Raw genomic sequence first — 23,180 nt, 5'->3', positions numbered from 1 at the left:
CTTTCCCTGGGATCCGACTGAAGCTGGAGGCTCAGCTCTCAGCCCCGCCCGCCCCGGCTGGTGAGCAGACAATCCTCTCCGGCTGGTGAGTGCTGGTTGGCATGGATCCTCTGCGGGAATCTCTCCGCTTTGCCCTCTGTACCGCTCTCCTCCACGGCTCCGAAGCTTCCCCCCTCCGCCACCTGCAGTCTCCGCCCGCGAAGGGGCTCCTAGTGTGTGGGAACCTTTCCTCCTTCACGGCTCCCTCCCACTGGTGCAGGTCCCATCCCTATTCTTTTGTCTCTGTTTATTCTTTTTTCTTTTGCCCTACACAGGTACGTGGGGAGTTTCTTGCCTTTTGGGAGGTCTGAGGTCTTCTGCCAGTGTTCGGTGGGTGTTCTATAGGAGAAGTTCCAAGTGTAGATGTATTTCTGATGCATCTGTGAGGAGGAAGGTGATCCCCGCGTCTTACTCTTTCGCCATCTTCTCGCTCCCCCCCATCATAGTTGTTTTGTTGTTTTTTTTAACCAAGGCCTGCTAACTCTTGTCCCCCTGTGTCTATTTAAATTGTCTTTTTTCTTTCTTTCTTTTTTTAAATTTTTTTCTTTGAGCTTTTGATCCTTTCATCTTTTTCCTGGTATGTCAAATTATTTTTTATATTAAAATTGGATTTAATTTATTTTAGGAAACTATAGATACCTCCACATTCTGGATGTTATCTTTCTCTTGAAAAGATTTCCTTTTGCCCATGGCAGACAGTTACTATAGGGTCTGGTAACCTTAGTCCATTCTCAGTTTGAGCTCTTTCAAAGCTGTTTTTCAGTCTGTGTGAAGGTTGGTCTATTTCTGTCTTGTCCTTCCTCTATGGGTGTTGCGCTTTGGGATTACCATGTGAACGTTGGGATTCTCCCTATTCCCAACTACCCTTGTATTTGTTAGGCTTTAAATGTCATGGTTCCCGCAGCCCTGTGAGACTGAAGATACACTTAGCTTGTCATTCCATTAGTCGTTGCCTTAACTTGAGCTCTTGCCATCTGGTTTCTGTGGTTCGAGTCTTTTGATCTCCTTGGCTTTTCAGCTCCTAGGCTGTAAGATTTGAATCAGCAAATGCCCCAAGGAGAAAAGCTGCACCAAATGTCTACATTGTATTTGTGTTTCCCTTCTCTGCAGAACTTGGCCCACATGTCTTGGTGTCTCTCTAACACTCTGATGCCAGCAAACAGATGTTTTCTTACTTTATCCAGGTTTTCTAAAATTTCTTTAGACGTCAGTTGATCTTATGTTATTAGTGAACTATCATCTCAATTACCCCTAGGAAGAAAATTTACAATTTTATGTTTTATTCTTTTAATTTCTATAGTACCTCAGTTTCTGTAGAGACCTTTTACCTGATTGTTCAGTCCAGTTCCTGTGGTACCAGTAAGATGGAGATAAGGTGGAGGCTAAGAATATTGGGGGGAAATCATTGATGAATGGTATGTCTCGTTCTTTTTGTCTTGCCTCTCCTTATTTACTCTGTACATTTGCCTTTCTTCATTTGACCCAGTTGCCCAAATAAGGAACCCACTCTGGCAAAGACCTGACTTTACTCTCCTAAATGCCTGCACGTTAGGATTAGCTAGATGATGAACACCATGCTAAAGTTGTTTGTGTGAGACTTTTGCAGACTTTCGTGAGCCCTTTAGTTTGCCTCTTGCCAACACTGCTCAGATTGCTGAGGCTTTCTAAGTTTCTGTAGGTCAAACCTCTCTACCTGCACACCACATGAGCCCTTCTCTTTCCTGAGCTCATTTGTGGGAGGTTAGCCCTCAGTTTTTCTTTTTCCCCAGCCAATCATAATTTTTCATGAATTCCAAAAAGCCCTCAAAGTACCTGTCATCCCTTTCTCTCTTCTCTTTTTTATCAACACTGTTAAATATTAACCATATATTTTCAGACCTCTTTCTTACTTAAAATGGAATATTGGAAGGCTCAATCATTAAGTGTGAACCCCCCCAAACTAGGACTCATAACACTCTCCTCTGGGCCTAAACTTGTGATATCCACTGTTTTTTTTTAATAATATCTTATATGTATCTAAATTTGTAATGATTTAGTTAATTCCTGAGTTATGTGACAATAAGGAATCAGTCAAATTAGCACGACAGACGTGCAGCTTAGCTCTAGGGCCCAGAATCAAGGACCACAAAAACCTGTTAACCAATAAGTTTCACTTGTACTTTATGTTTAACAAGTGCTGAGGGTGGATGGGAAGTGAGGGAAAAGGAGTTTAACTCCATATCACAGAAACTTGCACTAGCATGAAGAGGAAAATGACCGAGTTCCTGGTTCAAGTCACTATAATCAGCTGAAATAAACAATAACAGCACATAAGAAAAACAAACACTCTATGATAGGAACAATGGATAATTAATGACCAGATCAGGGAGGACAGATTACACTTGCTATGGGATTTCATTAAAGAAGAATTCCAAAAAGCACTGGCTTCTTCTGAGAAGACTTCTTAGAACAGGTAGCATTTAAATTGAGTCTTGAACAAATATATAGGAAGGAGAGCAGAGGTTAGGTAGGGAACAGGCCTTCCGGGCAGGGAACAGGCACAGTGTCAGGAATGGCACGGAGGGCTTATGGAATAGGGAACAAAACTGGCTGAACATAAGAGTGCTACATGTTGGGGAATATGGGGGAAAGGCTGGCTGAGGTGGGTTAAATGAAACATAATTAGACAGAAGAGAAAGTAGGTGGAAAGACACATGGAAGAATGTGGAAAGCCCCTGAAGATGGAGGTCAGCATAATAATGTTAAGAAATCAGTGGTTCTTTGACACTATATGAATGTCTAGGTTTAAAAAATCAGGGAAACACAATAAAAGAATAAACTACTGATATAATGATATGTGCCCAGATGCCAGATACCAAAGAATACACACTGTGTCTTTCCATGTATGTCATATATGGTGATAGAGGTCAGTTTAGGTGTTGCCCTGGGGGAGTATGGAACAGAAAAAAGTAACAGAGAACATTGTAGGGTGTTAGAAATATTTTATAATATCTTAATCTGGTGTTGGATACATGGGTGCATAGAGATGTAAAAATTCAGTTATTAGCAATGCAACTGGTATTTATTCTTTGTATGCATACATTAAAAAAAAACTCCAGTAGGTTACTTAGGCTGTCAGTTGTATGAAGTAAATTTTGGTCAAGGAATAGCCAAGGTAGTAATGCAGTAATAAGTTAAAAATGTGCTCACTGTGCTTTAGAATGTCACGATTGTAATACAAGAAATATGTGTAAGAAAAAAGACAAATATTCAATATTGATGGTTGAATAAGCTGAATAAATTAGATGACTCTCCTTTCAATTTAAGAAGTTTGCCAGTGTTTGGATACCTTTGAACAAAGGAAAAATGGAAATAAAATTTTTATTAAGCATATGTTATGTATCAATTCCTGACTTATATTTTGACACATATTAACATGGGAAATATTGCACCTTGTAACTGAGATAATGAAGATGAGCGAGGTACCTGGTTTTGACACTAGGGGCTGAGAAAACTAGGGGCTCATAATCGTAGGAAGTTTGAAGTCGGAGAAAAAGAATCAAGAGGAAACAGTGGTAAGTGCCAGGAGCTCCTGGCAACTACTCTAAGAGATGAAGACCCCAGAATTGTTGAGCTTTCTAAGAGGCCCAATGCCTCAAGTACAAACAGAAGGCTTAAAACTGAAACCTGGGGATATATGTATACACGTAGCTGATTCACTTTGTTATATAGCAGAAACTAACACAACACTGTAAAGCAATTATACTCCAATAAAGATGTAAAAAGAAAAACAAAAACTGAATCCTGCAAAGTAACAATTGTTAGAACAAACAGTAAAGAATTTTAAGAAAAATAATCACATGCCTGTCCCAACACAGAAATATCCTAAGCTCCATCTCAGCATTTCTCCAATTGGCCTTTCACAAAATACAATCCCATCAGCTGAATATAGGGTTGTCAAGTAGGTGTGAGTAAGACTGAATTTTAAAAATAAAACCAATTCCTTCCTCCAAAACTTTTCAGAGTATATAATGTAACAAAGTGAAACTTGAATTTCATGTCAGGATGTAGAGTACGGTTCTTCCCAAATGCTTCTGTCATGTAACTACATTAACATCATGTACAACCAGTGGCTCAGGACAGAGACTGTGAAATGCTGCTCTCCTCATGTAAGACAACAAGTCCTCAAAATCCATGCTTCCTTCTGCCCTTTCTCATGTGGTCCCTGCCACCTGGAAGGTCTCTCCTAAGCTCCACCTGCCAAAACCCTACCCATTTTTAGGATCCAAGAGATCATAAAAGGCTTACATATTACTGAAAGGCAGAGAAAGAAATCCCTTCCTAGGGATCTACATTGCCTTGCTAGGGAAAAGAAAAATTGTAAAGTATACCACAGTGACCTTAAGTCTATGAATGTAACTGTGTTGTGTTATTTTGAGTTCAGTAAAAGTCAATGTGCTACAATATATATGGATATGAATGTTTGATCTCTTACAAGTAGAACTTGCTGATAATTTTCATCATGAGCGAGGTTAATGATTACGGGAGCCACTGTATTTGGCTCAGACCTTATAACCAGGGAATATTACAACTGGAAAGGTCCCTAGATAATTAGTAAATCTATCCACCTCATATTCTAAGTAAGGAAACTGAGACCTTCATAGACTAGATATTTATATTAACAAAGGATAAGGATATAAGATATTGGAAGAGATATCTTTTAGATTAAGAATTTTGAGATTTTTTTAGAATACTAGGACATTATGTCCACTGATATTGAGACAATGTGTTTCTTAGTCATCATTTTCTATGGCAGTGACCAAGCGAGGTGGCAGTCAGTAGTTGTACAAAGGGAAAAAGTTAACTTTAGAAACTCCCGATTTATATACACAGGGAAATTCATCATTCATGTGATTTAACCTAACTGGATGCAGTTTATCAGCTACACTGAGGAATGGTGAAGTGAAGTGTCTGTACAATTAACATGTTAGTTTCTGTCATGAGCTCCCTGTTGTTCAACTGAGTTAATGGTTAGCACTCAACTAGGCACTTAAGAGTCCATTATAAATATGGACTAAACGTTTATCTGTGGCATCTTTATTCTTCTCTGGTGCCCTTAGGCAGAATTAGCTCTCATATGTTTTGATAAATTCAAGTATTAAACGGGCTAAGGTTTCACAAGTCCTTTGGCCTAAACATGGGGGTAAGGAAGACCAATGAGCTGGAGTACTTCTAGATTTAAGAATGGTCAGATTGAGGAAGAAGAGTCTTATGCCAGAGGTGACAGAAGACTGATTATAATTACCTATTTGTAAAAATTCCAAACCTTTTCAATGTTCTAAAGTGATCATGAAGTACATGGGTATGCTAGGAAGTGAGGGAGCCAACCAAGAATATTCTGTAAGAGTTTGTGGATGGCAATGAAGAGGCAAGGAAGAGAGAGAACATACTAGAAAAGGTTTCGGTTGGCCATAATAATGAAGTCAGAAGGAGAAGAAGAAGAATGACACATGCAATGGGAAAGAGAAAGCAAGACTAGAGAAGCAAAAGGGAAAGTAGAAAAATGAGACAAATTTGGAGAAGGAAATGAGGAAGGAAACCGGGTGAAAGAGGGAAGCCCTGATGGTAGACCACATGACACTCAAAAATTAACGCCATGCACGGTTAAGATGTGCCACCAATGGCCATGGTCATTACCCTCAAATAGTTCACAGTATGTGTTTCAAAGACATTTATAAATTGAAAATGCCATGAAAATAAGTGCCAGGGTAAAAGTATTGATGGAATTGTATGGGAGAATAAAAAGTCCCCCGTCAAAAGAGCCTTCTGAGATAAAGGAAAAAAAAGAAAGACCTAAAAACCATAAGACTCCTCCTATTTTCATTTCCAATGATACATCCCAATCTTGATGATCAATCAGCGATAAACCCAGTATTTTATTAGCTGCTATGCAGCATACTAGAGCCATAGAAGAGAGGACCTCAAACCCTCTGCTCCCTCAAATTGAATGGCAGGGTTCCTGACCCCTCCAGACCACTACTGGACACAGGGAACACACACTAATGTTTCAGGACCCCAACCAACAGTCACCTGCTTTGTGATTACTTCCATGACACACCCCCACTAACACCACTGAATCTGCTGCTCCTACGGGACATTACATATATTTCCTATTTTAACACATACCACAGTGCATTGTAATTATGAATGCAGATAGATGTTCTAAGAATTTAAAGAGAATGATGACTTTTTTGCTCTTTACACCTTGCTATTTCCCTTCTCATAATATTTCTTGAAGAGAAACCATAAAAATATAAACAAACACAAAAAACAGAAAATATACAAAATGTGTGCTTTGCAGCTTAACACAAACTTAAGTAAAATTAGTTCTGACAGTATCCGGCATGACAAACTTCCATGGTACAAATGAGAATGGACCAAGGTTTGAGCAGGTACAGGAGACGATCCAGGCGTGAACAACTCCAAGAAAAGGCAGACAGGAAGTAACATGGTGTGTAGGAAATCACGAGACAAGTCTAATGGGAAGAGACTTAAACAAGACTGAAACTCACTTTCTAAACTTCCATCTCTAACTCGAGAATTCACAAGACACAGGTGCCTCAAAGTGGCCAATTTATTCGATCCCTTTAATGTGGAGGAACAGTTTAAAATTTTACCCGTTTAGTTTGCCCCAAAAGCCACTATCAAATGTTGGCAGGACACAATGAAGGCTTACCTTTGTTAACGTAGTTAAGTCTCTCTCTCTCAGAACTAGCCCATTTAGCTCCAGGTTCCTTAGCGCAGCTGACGCACTCACACAGCATTGAAGAGCTTTACGCAACTGGAAGGTCACATCTTTCTTACTGCAGGAACCCAACTTCTGCAAACTTTATTTCTGTCAGAACCTAAAGCAAAATAATTGTAAAATGAGTGATTTAAAACATACATTTGATCACCGTTAAAAAGCATCTAAAAGGAAAAAAAAGCATCTGCTCTGTGCTAAGGATTAGAAACGACTCCTTAAAGCCTCATTAAGGAGGGACATGTATAAACTCAAAATTTCAATCACATGAGACAAAGAACCATAACCTTTACGCACAGAGGTTCCCATGGAGGCAAAAAGTTGTCTAAGTGACGGCTTCATGATAACCCTGAAGTACAATGGAGAAACATGAGGCTATGCAGAGTTGGAGGAGGAGGTGCATTAACTGCAGAGGGAGCATCTGTGCAAAGACACTCAAGCCTGACACCTGCCACGCACTGTAAATACAGCAGGTGGGGATGACTACAGGCCAAGGGTCCAAGTATGAGAAGGGACAGAAAACAGAGATGTTGGTCGAATCATGCCTGGGAGAGAGCATGGCTTGTATCCCACAGGTGATGAGGCCTGGGGCTATCACTGGCTCAGTAAGGGTGCCTCCGCTGATTACAAAATGGCACCCCGCTGCTGAAGGACCGATTAGATAAAGGGAGTGATCCCAAAAAGCTCCCCTTCCCCAGGGCCAAAGAGCCCCAGGAGGCTTAGCAGAGCACAGTTCAGACTACACGCATCTGGGCAGAGCACACGTTGGGCAGCTAGTATGCACTAACCCTGTGTGGGCAAGCCATTTTCAGCAGTAGTTTAGGCGTATCTTTACATCTTAGAAGATCACTCAACCTGAGTAGGCAGATGAACTTAGAGGAACTGAGTCCAGGGGCCACGAAACCACCCAGGAGCTTCTGCCATAGTCTGGGCAAAATGTAATGTGGATGAAGAAGCACATTTAGGAGGAGGCCAAAATCTACAAGCTAGACCCACTGGATGCAAGACATAAAGAAAAGTTCAGTGGAGGAACTCTGAAGAGAATGGGCTGTGCAATAAATTTTTCTTACAATCAGTGTAAAATATTAGGCAAAATTAAGTACCGTGGCCTTTAAGGTTCCTTCCAGCTCTAATTTCTTTTGATTTCTAACTTATTACTCTGGTTAAGTAAAGTCCCTTCAGAGGTACACAACAGTTCCTACACCTGAATGGGATGCAAAGAATAATCTGACTTCTCTTCACCAGGGGATGAGTGGAACTGTCCTTGCAGAAGAGATAAAAGATGGTGTGAACCCCAGATCCCAGAAAAGGGCCAGGCACACAATAAGTATCCAGCTTTTTGAAAACAAATGAACAATCATTTCCTCTCCTAGATCTTCACACCCTTTCTCTGCTGGCTACTTTCTTTCAGCTTATAAACATCCTCCATATACCCACTTAAAAAGCCCTCAGACCTATGATTCTTTGGATCTTCTTGGGGGTAATCTAAGTCTCTCCCATGCCTTCAAACACCTGTCCTCCCCAAAAGCCCAGATCTGTAACTTGGGCCCAGACCTGTCTACCAGGCCCCTCTAAAGCACTAAAGATGAAGTGAGATCCTCTCCCCACCCCCAATCCCTTCCTACTGTGCTCTGTATCCCACAGAAAGATGCAGCTGTAAACTGTCACCCACGTTTTCTGCCCTCCCTTTTCTAACTGGTCACCAGGCCTCACTTGTTCTCTCTCGGATCTCCAAAATCCAGTCCAACCTTTTATAACTTAAGCGGGACCCTTAGATTACAATTCACTCTGCACCCAATCAACTGCCTTCCACATAGAGGTCTGAGTAAGCTCTAAACCAGAAGTCCATCTCACTGCTCTAGTGTTTCCCACAGCCTTCAGCATAAACATCCAAACTTCTGACAGGACAAACAAGACCCTTTCTGTTGGGCCCCACTAGGTTTCCAGTATCAACTCTCATTTCTTTCCCAAACCCTGAGTTCCAGTCCTATATCTTAGTTTTGCCATATTTTCTTATATTTCTCAAACTTTGACACACACTGCTCCCTCCTGCCACCCCAGGAGCTTCTACATATCCTTAGAAAGGATGGAACCTCCTCCAAGAAGCCTACCCTGAACTTTCCCTTCCAAGATTCTGTGGTCTGCAAAGGGGAAAGGTCGGGGGGAGGGATACATTAGGAGCTTGGGATTAAAATATACACACTACTATATATAAAACAGATAATCAACAAGGACCTACTGCATAGCACAAGGAACTCTACTCCATATCCTGTAACAACCTGTATGGGTAAAGAATCTGAAAAAGAATGGATATATGTATAATGGAATCACTTTGCTGTACACCTGAAACTAACACAATATTGTAAATCAACTACCCTCCAATATAAAATAAAAACTAAATTAAAAAAAAAAGATTCTGTGATCTGTAGCACTAGAACTCACTTCTTCCAGAGCACTGACTACTGTGCTTGTGTTTACTTGCTGCCCAGTAGAAGGCCAGATTACCTAGGGCAGAAGCATTGTCTCCAGCAGCCCTTGGTTCTGACAACTCATTCAAGTGCCAGGATACTTTACAAACATAACCTGCTTAATTAATTCTAAGAACCCACAGAAAGGGTGGTTTTTAATGTCATTTTACAAGTGTAGGGATTGTAGTGCAAAAGAAACCTGCCCAGACCACAGAGAGCATAAGCCCTGGAATTGAAACCCTAAGCTGCCTTCACACCGGTGCTCTTTCCACTATATGATACCACTATTGAAAAAAATTTTTTTTTTCCTGAGCCCTGTTTTAATGGAAAGGAAATGAAGCTGGGATATATCCATTTCCTAATCGCTTTGGCGTGTACCAGGCCAAGTCGTTCAACAGATCAGGTAACATCTGTGGAACAATTAACGATGCTCCAAACTGTGCTAAGTGTTCTACTTGTACAGTCTACAAGCATTAACAGAGTGTGACCTTGTAACCTCCACAGAGAGTGAGTCCTGTTCAGCCCATGCTACAGATGAGAACACTGAGACCTAGAAGCCTTAAGGCACTCGACCGGCAGGGGTCACCGAGCCGGCAGGTGTCCTAGACCGCACACTCCATCTAGTGCACGCACATCCGGGCACTGGTCACCGCTTCTAATGCCCACCTTCCACCTGGCACCATCTAAAAGCCCCGCTTCGCAGCGCTGACACGAGAGCCCCTGGAAGCGGGAAGTACAAACCTGTCTTGCCAAGCCATGGCTGGAAGAAGCTCTGGATACAGATCGTGGGCAGAGGATGCTCAGGGGCGGCAACCCAGTCCTCCCCGCCGAGGCAGTGGGCGTTGGAAGTCCAGCAGGCCCTCCCACAGGGAAGTGCACATGGTGGGCAGAGGCACCCAATCCTGAGATGCGCACAGGTCCTACAGCGCCAGAAAAAGTCAGCTGCACTGTTGCGGCACATCTTCACTGAGTGATTATGTGCCGAGCGTGGCCTCAGGGACGCTGGCTGCAGACAGGATGCCCACACAGGCCTGGAGGCCCCGGGTGGCCTCCTGGCCCCTCCGGCGGCCACCGCAGTCCACGGAGTGGTAGTAAGTATCAAAGTGGTCAAGGGCCTGCATTCTTCTTCTTCTTGCATTATTTCAAAACCGGCATCGCTGGCGTCAGGCAGTCGGGTAACTGGGTCTGGCGCACGCGTAATTGGGTTCATTGCCTCTGTGTTATCTGACTGCCATCTGCTTCCTGAAATGCAAACAGCTACACAGGGTGATTTGCTACAAGAGAGTGCAGGGGAGCTTAAGCACCAGATGCAGGATGTAATTGACATAGACACCTAGGGAGTGATAGGAACAGAATGTAATTTAGCTTTGTGAAAGATAAATCTAGTGATAGACACTACAGATTAGTAACAGTTTAAATAAAACTAGGTTCGATTAACCCCTTCAGGCCAGTTTAGGTGTCTTGTCTAACCTTTTCACTGTCCCCTTTACTTTCCTTCTGTTCAGGAGAGGAAAAATTTCTTTTCTATTTTTGCTGCAACACTATTATGCTTAGTGGAATAAGTCAAACAGAGAAAGACAAATACGGTATGTTATCACTGGTATGTGGAATCTAAAAAATAAAGAATAAATGTAACAGAAAGGAAATGAACACAGATATAGACATCAAAGCAGTGGTTACCAGTGGGTAGAGGGAAGGGGGGAGGGGCACGGTAGGGGAGGGGATGAAGAGGAACAAACTACTATGCATAAAATAAATAAGCTATAAGGATAGCCAATGTTTGTGGGGTCTTTTTGCGGTACACGGGCCTCTCACTGTTGTGGCCTCTCCCGTTGCGGAGCACAGGCTCTGGTCGCGCAGGCTCAGCGGCCATGGCTCAGGGGCCCATCCGCTCCGCGGCATGTGGGATCTTCCCGGACCGGGGCACAAACCTGTGTCCCCTGCATCGGCAGGTGGACTCTCAACCACTGCGCCACCAGGGAAGCCCGAGAGCTTCTCTTGAGGATGTTAAGGGCTGCTACAAAAATCAACGGTACATGTGTTTCCAGAGAGAACTACAATATAGAAGAAGTTCTATAAGGTGTTCACAGAATAGGTTCATCTTCCTTCCCTAGAACAGTCCTTGGTATCCAGGGACCCATCCCTGGAAATTCACTCTTGCTCAAGGAAATCCATCTACTCATTAAAAAAATATCTTATGAAGCTGCATGAATGACACAAAGGATTTTTCCCAGCTCTAAGATTCTGTGTGTAAAACCTGTTAGTCTAAATTTATTTCCAAAAGACCCTCTGCGAGGTCTGCTCCTGCGGGGAAGGTGGGACCCGCACTTGTGCCCCGGCCCCTAGGTGTGGCTTCCTCAGGTTTGGGGTGAAGCCCCCAGCCCCCTTGGGCTCTGCAGCGCTGTGGTGGGCTCGGGGGAAGGAGCACAGTCTCCGGGGTTTCTCAGCAAGAGATGTCGGGGCTGCTGTGCAGGAACCCAGCAGCCCTGGGTGGGGCGCCGACTCGCCAGGCCTGGGTGTCCCTGCTGAGCACAGCTGCTGAGAACAGGGTCCGTGATGAAGTTCTGCCTGGCAAAGGGGACTGTGGGCGGCTCCATCCTCCCCTTCCATCGGCACAGCCCCATCGCAGCCCTCCCTTCCAACAGGCAATGCCTGTGACCTGTGGCCACATGGCTTCACACCCTCACACCCTGGTGCTCGCCCCACGCCGGGAACAGGCACAACCCCTGGGCCGGCCTCTCAGGAGGGCTCGAGCGGGATGGCTTCTTCGGTGTGCCCATCAGCCACCCAGAGCCCTGGGGCCGGCAGGGAGGTCTGAGGGCCCCTCGGGCCCGGGCGGGGCGGTGGCACGTACTTTGGAGCTGGGCCGGCCCTCTTCACCGCCTCCGTCTCCATCTCCTTCCCACCACCGTAGCGCCTCTTGACCCCCGGGCCACGGGCTCCACGCGCATTGTGAAGGTGCAGGAGGGCGCTACCCTCGGGCTTCCCTGACACCTACCAGCTGTTTGGCCACATCCTAGAAAGGCAGTGGCAGGTCAGTGGAGCAGAGTCGGCCCGGGTCTCCTCCCCGCTGAGGAGGGGCGACCGGCAGCAGCCCTGGTGGGAGGGAGACCAGGGGGGAGGGGGTCGGTGGGGAGAGCTTGACTCGCAGTTTCTTCTGCGGGGACGCAGAGGCCCCAGGACTGAGGGCTGACTGGTCCCAGCACCCCCACGAGGGGGTGGGTCAGTTAGGAGGGATCCTGTCCCTGGCGCCCAGGGTGCTTCCGGGTCAGGCGGAGTCACAGTGTGTCGGGTGCCCTGGACAGCTGAGCCACATTTAGCCCAAAGCAATGTTCCAGTGCGTAGCAGAGAGCAGATGAAATACAGGGTGGTGAAAAGTCCCTGTTGCTAAGGGTTGAGAGGGACCAGTAATTCCTCCCGTTTCTCAGGATGTTCCGTTTGGCTGTGAATGAAATATATTTCCAAGGAATGCAGGCATGTGGCTGAAAAGGCCAGCAGTGCCCGGGGTTCACAGCGAGACCCTCCCATCTCGCTCCCCTCGGCCATCCTGTGCTCCGTCAGAAGTGAAACATAGTAGCTTCCATATCCGGATTCTAAGATTTTTCTAAAGCCCTTTAAAGGCCCCCTTCTCTGAGTGCTCCTTGACCTGCTGGTGTTTGGGGCGGGAGGATGGGCTGGGTTGAGGGTCTGAGCACCATCCTGAGGCAAGGGCTTTGGAGACCTGTGTGAGCCTGAGACCAGGAGGCCTAGTGCCCGTGTCTGAGGGGAGGCCAGAGCTGACTGTAGCCGTGCCTAGCCAGACATCGCCCTCCTTCCCGACAACCCAGCAAAGCCTGACGCTCACATTCCTGGCTGTGCTGCTTACACTTGCCCTCTGGGAAGGCCAGCCTGGCAGAGCTCTGTTCCTGCCCTCTGGGCTGCTGGGAACTGAGTACCTAGCCTGGGTGCTGGAGGGGAGGAGGCATAGATGGTGGAGGCCCAGTCCCCACTCAGAGTGCTGCTCCTCTGCTGAGCTGAAACTTCTAATCAACGTCTTATTCAAACCAAAATGGACGTGATATTGTTCTACCACCTGTGCCCGACCAATGTCAGCCCTTTGTCATATGGGGCAGTGCTGTCTAATGGTAAAGCTTCCAGTATCAGATCCCCAATCCCTTCTCCTACCCCCTCCCATGGGGGTTCAGTGGGTACATCTGTATTTCATAGAACCTGAAACTCTGATTTTACAAAGAAGCTGGAGGTCTGGGGAAAGAACTGGTTTGATCTCAGTTAAGAATGCAACTTTATACATGGACGATACTAGAGCACTTGTGCACCTCATGTGTTTGAAATGAGATCTTCACAAAGACCTCATGGACAGGAGAGGCAGGCAGGAGAGGGGACAGACTGAAGCTCTGTGACTGACTGATCAAGTAGCAGAGGTCCAGCTGACTTCCAGGCCTACCGCTGATTTACTATCGCCAGAGCCAAACCTTCCACACAGAGAACCAGCAGAAAAATGAGTTTGAAGAGCATTTTAGCTAAATCCAAGGTCCTTTTGATCATTAGTGAAAGTCATTCTGTTCTTACACGCTCCCCATACCCTGACCCACCTTCCTAAATCCAAATGGGTTCTGAGATTAAGGTGGAAGTGACAAACCTGGAGGTGACCAGGCTTTACTTTATCATCTCTTTCTTCTTCTTCTATGTGTGTTCCTGGTCTTACTCTTCCCAGTTCTTCTGCAGTGAGCAGTCCAGCAACTCAGTCAAGCAAAATCACACACCCTAAGGATGACTTTCACAGACTCCTCCCATGGAGGCAGTTTTCAAAAGGTCTTCCTTCCTACCCCCACCTCCCCAAATCAATCTTCATCTCAGGAGCCTTGAAAGGCACATATTGCTTCAACATTTAATATTTAATACAACCTTTAGATCTAGTTCTGATAACTGCCATTTGCCCCCAATTCACTCTTTGTGAGACAATTCTACCTGAATCACAAGGTTAATAACCTGACTGCAAACCCAGCATCCTTAAGCTATCTATGGTCACCTTGGCAACTCACTATAAAGGTCTTCTTTTTAAAAGATTTCAGAAAAGTAGTTTCAGTCATCAAGATGACATATTGCACAGAACAAAAAGGTTTATTATTCTTACCATTCTCTGGATGTAACTCTATGTCTCTTTTCCTCCTATGTGGAGAGAAGGGAAAAAGAGAAAAACAATCTTTCAAAAGAAGATCAAAATCAAAAGCATGAGTCAAAGTATTAAATAAATACATTTGACGTGGTTAAAAACAGGGGTTGGGGGGTAATCTCGGTTTGGGGGAGATCTGGGCAACCTTCAGTCTGGTGTTGATGTCCCACCACCCTCAAAACAAAGAGAGGCCCAGGAGCTGGCCCAGTACATGTCTGTGCACTAGAGGTCATCTAGTGATGCTATGTAAGTCAAAGATCCACCTCATGTCAGGAATTTGTTAACACTAGAAAAAAACCAAAGTAGTGATTTGGGATTCACATCAGGAAGTGATGATGACAACCTCAACTGGACACCAGCTCTTCTCTGATAAATACCTTAGGACACTACTTCCCTAGGTTCACAGCATTTGCCATCTCCAGGATATCTGTGTTTATGTATTTAAGAGGGATAAAAGTACTGTGGTGATGAAACCAATCTGTGTCATGTTTGAGGTGGAGCTTAGAAGAATGCATGTGTGCATACACGTTAGCACACATGCACAGTGAATAAAGTCTGTAGATTATGCCGATGTCCATTTTCTGGTTTTGCTATTACAGTTATGTGAGACGTCATCATTGGAGGAAGTTGGGTAAACGACACAGAACCCCTTTGCACTATATTATATGGAATTAATCTGTATGTGTATATATAAAATTCTGCCTCCAGACTGCCTTTAGACTTGAGCTACAACATCAACTCTTCCCTGGGTCTGCCTCTCTTGGCCTGTCCTGCATATTTCAGACTCACCAGCCTGAAGTCGTGTGACTCAGTTGCTTAAATTAATCTCATATACACAGACATCACTGGGTCTGTTTCTCTGCAGAACCCTAAGATAGATTTTATACTAATATACTACAGTAATATATACATACATATAATCTGAAACAAGACAGAAAAAACTTATGAATACTCGCCTCTCGAAGGAAGGACAGGGAGGAGTGTGGGGAGCACCACCTCTATGCACCAAACAGCCTTTTGTGCTGTTGCCAGCCCGGCCGCCCCAGGTTCAAGCAGATATAACGGCATGTGGCCCAGGCAGTGGCTACACAGCTAAGGATTTTAAGGCACAATGCAGCGAGATGCCAGGGCCAGTCACACATGTGGAACATTCTAAAGCCAAGAGCGGTCGCAGTATTCCGCGCATGGGCCCCCGAGGGCACTCTGGAGGTCGGTGCAGACCCTCAGGTTACACGTGAGGAGCCAGCCCACTAGAACACAGCAGGTGGCCCTCCTCCCAGATCTAGCCCAGGTCAGCCTCCCGGGCAACCGGCCTCATCTGCACAGCACGGGGCAGGCTCACAGAGGCAAGAGAGGCCCAAAGGTCACACCAAACCCCATGGGAGAAAAGTAAAGCAAGGTGATGAGGGGAGGGGGGAGGGGTCCCTCGGGAAGCTGGCCACTCAGGATTTCCAGCCTCTTCCACAGGAAGCCAGCTCACGAAGCACCAAGACCTGTCCTGGGTCACACTCAGAGGACTTGACCCCCTGACCCCACAGCCCCACTTCCCAAGCCTCCTTAATGCTGACAATGCTGACGCAGATCAGCACGGAGGAATAGGGGAGCGCACGGCTGGGGGGCTGCTGGGAACTCAGGACTGGCCCACCCTGAGGCCCCGCCCCAGTAGGCACCACACTCACTGGATGGTCTCGATGATTTCAGGAGCAGATTGTGGGGTTTGTCCTGAAAGACAACGGGACAGGGTTCAGAGCCGTCCCTCCCTGCTCTGGTGATGGGGGCGACCAGAGGAGGCAGGTGCTGCAGCCCCCAGGACTCCCCGCCTCATTTCCGGACCCGCGGGACCTACCAGAGAGCTCCACCCACAGCGCTGGGACCATGTCCTACCACATGGGACACGCTGGCTCCGGGAGTGCCTTTTCCTGCAGCGCCCTGCCACCCAGTGGGCTGTGGGGAAGGGAGCGGGACGGACTCGAAGCCCCTGACCCTCCTTCCCCAGGACTTCCCCTGGGTGCTCCTGCAGCCTGGAAGCCACAGGCCTGCCTCTGAGTCCCTGAACCCCCGCAGGCCTCAGTTTCCACCTGTAAAATGGGAAACACCACTCGTGCCACCACCAGAAGTGGGCAAACAGTGGTCCTCCCTCCCAGCCACAGTGGCGCTCTCCTAGCCTCACTGCGCCGAGCGGACTGGCCTCGCCGCTATCCCCGAGGAGCACATCGGGGGTCGCTCTGGCGTTTCGCTGGGGTCTTGGCGGCCAGCTAACCCAAGACCCCACAGAAACCAAGTGAGCACGACACATCGTGTGGACGGTCTGTAACTCTAGACTGCACCTCGGCCCCGCCAGTGAAGATTCCTATCGCGGTGAGGAGGGGCCTCGAAGAGGATGCACAGCGAGAGGAAGGGCCGCGAAGAACACGGGCTGAAGCCGGAGGTGAGATGGTCAGGCCCAGAGCTGCCAGCCCTGCCCCAGGACAGCAACTGCCCCTCTCAGCCCAGGCCACCATTTCCACGCTTCACAGTGGAGGATGGCAACGCAGGCAGAGCCCCTGTGGGCCAGGGCACGGATGCTCGGAAGGTCCCAGGACAGGGCCCCCCACGGCGCAGTGGTCCTAATAGGTCGCACAACTCCAGAAACACCTTTTGGGTCCTAAGCCTCATCTTTGCAACAGCAGCCCTACTGAGATATAATTCACACAGAATGGGCCCCTGCTTCACATATACAGTTCAGTGGGTTTTAATACATTCAGAGCTGGACAACCATCACCTCTATCTAGTTCCAGAACATCCCATCACCCCATTAGCAGACGTGCCCCAATCCCATCCCCAGCCCCTGACAACGCTAATCCACTCTCTGTTTCTGTGGATTGGCCGGTTCTGGATGTTTGTAAATAGAATTACGATATGTGACCTTTTGCCCAGAGTCTTATTTTTTAAGGCAAAGAAAACAACAATCTTCTATCGTCCTTAATAATATCCTCCAACTTACAAGGACGGAACAGTAAATATCCATTGAACTCATATTACTTAGAGAAGCCAGTGGCGGGAGATGGAGCACGTGCAGTCCAGCACAGGGCAGCCCTGCAGACCAGAGGTTCCCGACATGGGGGAACCGACCCACAGCATCAGCGCCACTGCTGACCCAGAAACCCTGGGGAAGAACCACTGAGGGGAACAATTGGCCCCAAGGCTTCCTGGAAAATGGCAGAAAACAGTGAGGACAGCTGGGTTTGGAAAACAGTCTGGCAGCTCCTCAAAGGTTAAACAGTTAGCAAATGACCCAGCAATTCCTCTCCTGTGTGTCTGCCCAAGAGAAATGAGAATATTCGTCCACACAAAACCCTGAACATTGGGCTTCACTGGTGGCACAGTGGTTAAGAATCCGCCTGCCAATGCAGGGGACACAGGTTTGAGCCCTGGTCCAGGAAGATCCCACATGCCATGGAGCAATGAAGCCCGTGAGCCACAACTACAGAGCCCGCGTGCTGCAACTACTGAAGCCTGCGTGCCTAGAGCCTGTAACTCTGCAACAAGAGAAGCCACCGCAATGAGAAGCCCGCGCATTGCAACAAAGACTAGACCCCACTCACCACAACTTGAGAAAGCCCACGCATAGCAACAAAAACCCAATGCAGCCAAAAATAAAAACCACACCAAAAACCCGAACATTAATGTTCACAGAGGCGTGATTCACAACTGCCAAAAGGTGGAAACCACCCAAATGTCCATCAACAGATGAACGAATAAACAAATGTGTCCCTCCACACGCTGAAATATTATCCATCCACGAAAAGGAGTGAAGCACTGACACTCGATACAATGTGGACGGACCCTGAGAAAACGATGCTCAGTGAGAGAAGCTAGACGGAGGAGGACACACACGGTGTGATTCCATGATGGGAAATGTCCAGAACAGGCAAGTGCATAGAAACAGAGAGTGGGTTCCTGGTTGCCAGGGGCTGGGGAGGGGGATGGGAAGGATGCTAATGGGGAAGGGGCTTCCTCTCGGGGTGATGGAATGTTCTAAAATTGGTAGTAGTGACGACTGCACTCAATGAGTACACTACAAAGCAGGGAATGGCATGCTTTAGGTGGATGAGGTGAAGAGTATGGGAATTACAGTACCTCAAAACAGCTATCAACGACAATAACAAGAAGCACAGGGACTTCCCTGGCAGTCCAGTGGTTAGGACTCTGTGCTTTCACTGCCGAGGGCCCAGGTTCAATCCCTGGTTGGGGAACTATGATCCCACGAGCTGCACGGCACAGCGAAAAGAAACAAACAAAAAACCACAACAAAATCTACAGGAGGAAATGCGAGTTATCGTTAAAAGCACCTCCACCTCAGTAGGAAAATACCGAGCAACTAAGACACTCACGTGGCCGACGGACTCTGTTCCTGGTCCACAACATTCAGTGAGTCCAGACAGACAGTCCAGGCAGCGCTGAATTCCCTGGGCTCCTGTACCCACTGAAAGCAGAGAAGACGCCATGCTGTCCCACAGGGTCTGCTCACAGAGCACAGTGTACAAGGCGCTGAGCTAGTCACAGGATGAGGAGGGTCTAGTTTCCACCAACGTTCTCCCGCGTCACACTCCTCCTGAGGGGAGCCAGCCCCCGTGCACTGAGGAGCCTCAGCAGCCCTGTGGGGCCCACGTGCAGAGGAGCCACGGGAGGGGCCTCCTGGAAGCCAGGCATCCCGCCTGGTCTGGCTTTCGGATGCGGAAGCCCCAGCTGAAGCTCCTACTGCAGCCTCCTGAGGGACCCTCGGCTGGAATCCCCTGGCCCGCCCGCTCTGAATCCCTGCCCTCAGAAACCACGGGAGGTCATCAGTGGGCTTCGTCTCAAGCTGCTAAATTCATCTCTGTGTTTAGACTGATACACTACCCTGTGAGCACGGCCCGTAAGAACAGGTCTTAGAGCCACGGGAGGATGTGACAGTACCCAGGAGAGTCTCATTCCGGTCACCACTGTGGAGTTAAAAAACAGCGTGTGCGCTCTGAAAGGACCCCGTGAGCACACACATGTGCCTGAGCGTGCGCCGCGTGGCAGCCCTATGCTGGCTCGGACTGCGCTCCCTCCCTTGGCCCTCACAAGAGGCTGGACGCGCACCAGAGACGCTCCTCCTGCAAGGGTGGCAGGGGCCCTCACGGCGCACGTGGGCCGCAGCCCTGGCTGAGCCACCGCGTCTCAGGCCGAATCACACAGACCTGGGAAGACAAGGGCCTGGAATGTGGTCTCATCTGTGATGAGATGAACTCAAGCTTTCCCAAGCTTTAAAACCAGAACGAAAGGAAGGAAACAGTTTACTACATGCCTCCTACGATCTAAGGATGCTGCTTTAGGGACTGGCCACCTTCCAGTGACCATCCTGAGTCATATGATTTAAGATGCCCTGATCACCATCGAGGATTCAGAAGCTCTCACAGCTTCTCGGCTGTGGCCTCTCCTTCTGCTTCACAGGCCTTCAGAACAGAGCAATTCCAGAAGCCGACCCACAAAGGTCCGACAGAGAACAGCCCTGAGGAACCCCACGCTTAGGAGCACCCACATCTCCTCCCCTGGGGGAACCCTGGAACTCCGGGGTTGGAGGCCAGCCCTGGTCTCGCTGCATGGGACGCCTGGCCTCCCCGTCCCAGCCACAGTCCCAGCCCGCTGCTGGCTGCTCGCTGAGTCAGTGACTAACCCAGGCTCTTCTCACTGACAGTGTCAGAGCCTCCGCAGGAAGCCAAACAGAGGCTTACTGGAATGCTGATCACCACAGAGGCAGCGGCCTCACTCTGGGGTCCTGGGAAAACAGCCGCAATAAGCACAACCATTCCCACCTGAAAAAGCACCCTGTGCGGAAGCTGCAGGTTGTCATCAGGCCTGAGCTGCCACCAAGCCCATCCTGTCCACTCCCCTCACCTGCCCAGCTCAGGTGAGGGCAGGGGCCACCCACGGGGCTGGGGTGCCTGGTTGTCCCACTCGGCAGGCCCCTGCCTCCTCCTTGACTGTGAGGACAGGTGTGGGAACAGGAACTCCACCCGGACGCCCACAGGTTTGGCTCTGCCCCCGCTCGTCCCCACAGGCCCTGCGCCCGGTGTGAGGACCCTGGACAGGAGGCCTCCTGGGTGTTCGCTGCAGGGCACGGCCCACCCCTGAGCACGCAGGCTGGTTCACGGTGACGGGGCACGACATCTGGAGACGTCGTCCCTGGAGGACCTGGCGAGAGGCAGGGGGCAGAGAATGGGGAGGAGACAAGACGCGGACTGTGTCCTCCTCTTCCCACTCGTAGCAGGAAGACGCCAGGATCCAGGGGGCCTCCGAGCCAGGGGCATCACACCGGGATGAGCATCAGAATCCCTGGTCAGAGTAGACTCCTGGGGCCCACGTGCAAAGTTTCAGAGTCAGCAGGTCTGGACCCCAGGAACCCGCATTCCTAACCAGTTACCACTGGTGGGGAAGCTGCTGACCCAGGGGCCCCACTCAGAGAACCACCAGCCTGAAGCAAGCAGGGACCACACTCTGGATCACCGTCTGCTGAGGGCACAAGTGCCCAGGAGGTGCTGAGGGTGAGCACCCTGGGTCTCTGCCCGCGGTCCCCACTCCCCAGCAGGATGCAGGGGGCACTGCCTGAGGGCTGGGGTTCGCTGCCTTCTTCCCCAAGGCTCTGCACACCTCTGGAGCCCTGGTGTGGGGGCCAAGGCAAGTGGGACAGAGTGGCCAGGGTGGGATGTACACAATGTTTCCCAAAGTGGAGAAGCACAGCGGGAAGAGTCAAAGGCAGGGAAGATGGAACACGGCAGGAGGTCTGCCGGCTGTCTCTCTGCCAGCTGTCTCTCTGCCTCTCCCAGTGATAAGGCTTTGAGAGCAGAGATCTGGCTGGAGGAGTGGAAAATCCACAGGAGGCTCTCCAGCTGGGAGGAAAGCCAGGTGGGTGAGCAGAGGGCCCCGAGGCCCAGCAAAGGCACTCAGCCTCACCTCTCAGCCTGCGGCCCCGCTGGGGAGCACCTCTCAGCCTACGGCCCCACTCTGGAGCACCCACTTGTCAGGGAGAGGGAGCAGGGGGTGAAGGGGGAGGGGCAGGGCCAGTGCCTGCGGTGGGCCTGAGTATTCAAGAAGCGAGCAGGTTTTCACTTGAAAATGAGTGCATTTCACACAGGGGCAGGGGTGGCAGAGAGACTGGCTGTGGAGCATCACACGGGTCTCATCCACGGTCAGCCCCGGACGTCCACAGGCCCCCAGCAAGAGGGTGCTGCCTGGTCCCAGGACCATACCTGAGGACAAGCCAGGCAAATGATGGGAACCACCTGGTAAAGCAATGCAAAGGAGAGAGCAAGGAAGGAGACTCTCCTCCCACCGCCGACCCGGCCCTCTCCCCGCAGGGCCAGGCGACAAACCAGGCTGGTCTTGGGACCCAGCCGCATCACAAAACCCTGCCCATGAGACTGGCACTGCAAGGAACAGTCAACATGGGAAAACTGGAAGGGGCTGCCAGGATCCCATGAGGACAAAGTCCACCTGGAGGAGGAAGAGAGAAGAGGGAGCGGGCCCGTGGCTCCCGGGCCACGGACACCTTGCAGGACACGGACACGGTGCAGGACATGGACACAGGGGCCCTGATGACCAGGGTCCAGGGAAGGAGCTGCCACGAGGGAGAGGGGTCTAGAGCCTCACTGTGCCCACAGTGGCCCCTGGCCACCTGGACGAGGGGCAATGGTGTGTGCTGGCCCACTCCAGTGGCGTGTGCTGTGAGCACGAGATACACGCGGATTTCTAAGACAGAGTGCATGTGCAACACACAAAGTAAAACTGCCCTTCAGTAATTCTTTAAACGGCACATTGAAAATGTCGTGCCTGGACTATACTTGGTGACATACAATGCTATGAAAACGTACCTCGCCTCCTTCTTCTGACTCGTCACGTGGCTCACAGGAGGGCACGCGCGTGGCTCGTGTGCCCCCGCACCTACCGCCGCACCTGTGGGAGCGTTTCCAGACCTGACCCTGAGCCTGAGCTCCACGCCTGGGTCTGCGGCTCATGGAAGCAGAGCCAGTCTGTGCAGAGCCAGGACCGGCCGGGACGTACTGCTGTCCGGGCAGCCATCCTTCTGCAGGATGGGCATGGGTGTGTCCACAGGACGATGGGGCGCCATGGGGGCTCCAGTGGTGACAAGACCATTTCAGTTGCTTCAATCCAAACTAGCCCACCTGTAAAAGCCCAGGCTGCCCAGCCACCCAAGGAGCCGCTGCAAGTGCTGAGTGCCTGACGCCGGGGTTCCACGTGGAGGGGGCGTTGTGGAGTGACCCCGGTGGGACGGGGGAACACGATGACCAAAAGTTCACCACCAGAACTTTTCTCGCCCTCACCAAAGAAAATGCTTTACTGCCACAGAGCAGTGCGGCCTGAGGCTGAGGCCAAGGCCGTGACGGGAAGGGAGGGAAAGCCCAGGGAGGAGGAGGCCCTTCTGATGGGGCACAGCTGGAGGAGGACTCGCCTGCGCTCCCCGAGCCACAAGCGGCAGCACAGCCTCCACCCTGCAGTCTCAAAGGCCAAGGTGAGCCTTGGCCAGGCCCCCAGCCTTCCAGGTGTCTCCCACTCCAGCAAGCGGTCCTGTTAGCACCGTATCAGTGCAACTGGAGTCACTCCACCCCAGGACCAAGTGAAACGAACGCCTCTCCAGGGGCCTCGAGACCCCATGACCTGGGCCACACACACGGGAGCATCACTCAGCCACACAAAG

At 49.4% G+C, this 23,180-nt stretch overlaps 1 protein-coding gene across 11 annotated transcripts in view; it reads right to left on the bottom strand.

Annotated features, from left to right (window-relative positions):
* LOC136794050 (uncharacterized) overlaps positions 1-23,180 on the bottom strand; it is a 147,363-nt gene that overhangs the window by 25,541 nt on the left and 98,642 nt on the right. For 7 of the 11 annotated variants that reach the window (XM_067031797.1, XM_067031786.1, XM_067031767.1 and 4 more), the window contains 3 exons: positions 14,423-14,457; positions 10,030-10,545; positions 6,755-6,923 (listed from right to left, as the gene is read on the bottom strand). In XM_067031797.1, coding sequence (XP_066887898.1) covers positions 6,868-6,923; positions 10,030-10,545; positions 14,423-14,457 — 607 coding nt within the window. In that variant the 3' untranslated portion in view covers positions 6,755-6,867. The remainder of the gene's footprint in view (positions 1-6,754; positions 6,924-10,029; positions 10,546-14,422; positions 14,458-23,180) is intronic. The other 4 variants (XR_010840257.1, XM_067031804.1, XM_067031810.1 and 1 more) reach the window with 2 other exon arrangements.

Source organism: Kogia breviceps, chromosome 1, assembly GCF_026419965.1.
Source record: "Kogia breviceps isolate mKogBre1 chromosome 1, mKogBre1 haplotype 1, whole genome shotgun sequence".
Taxonomy (NCBI): Eukaryota; Metazoa; Chordata; class Mammalia; order Artiodactyla; family Physeteridae; genus Kogia; species Kogia breviceps.
This window is presented reverse-complemented; position numbering and strand designations above follow the sequence as displayed.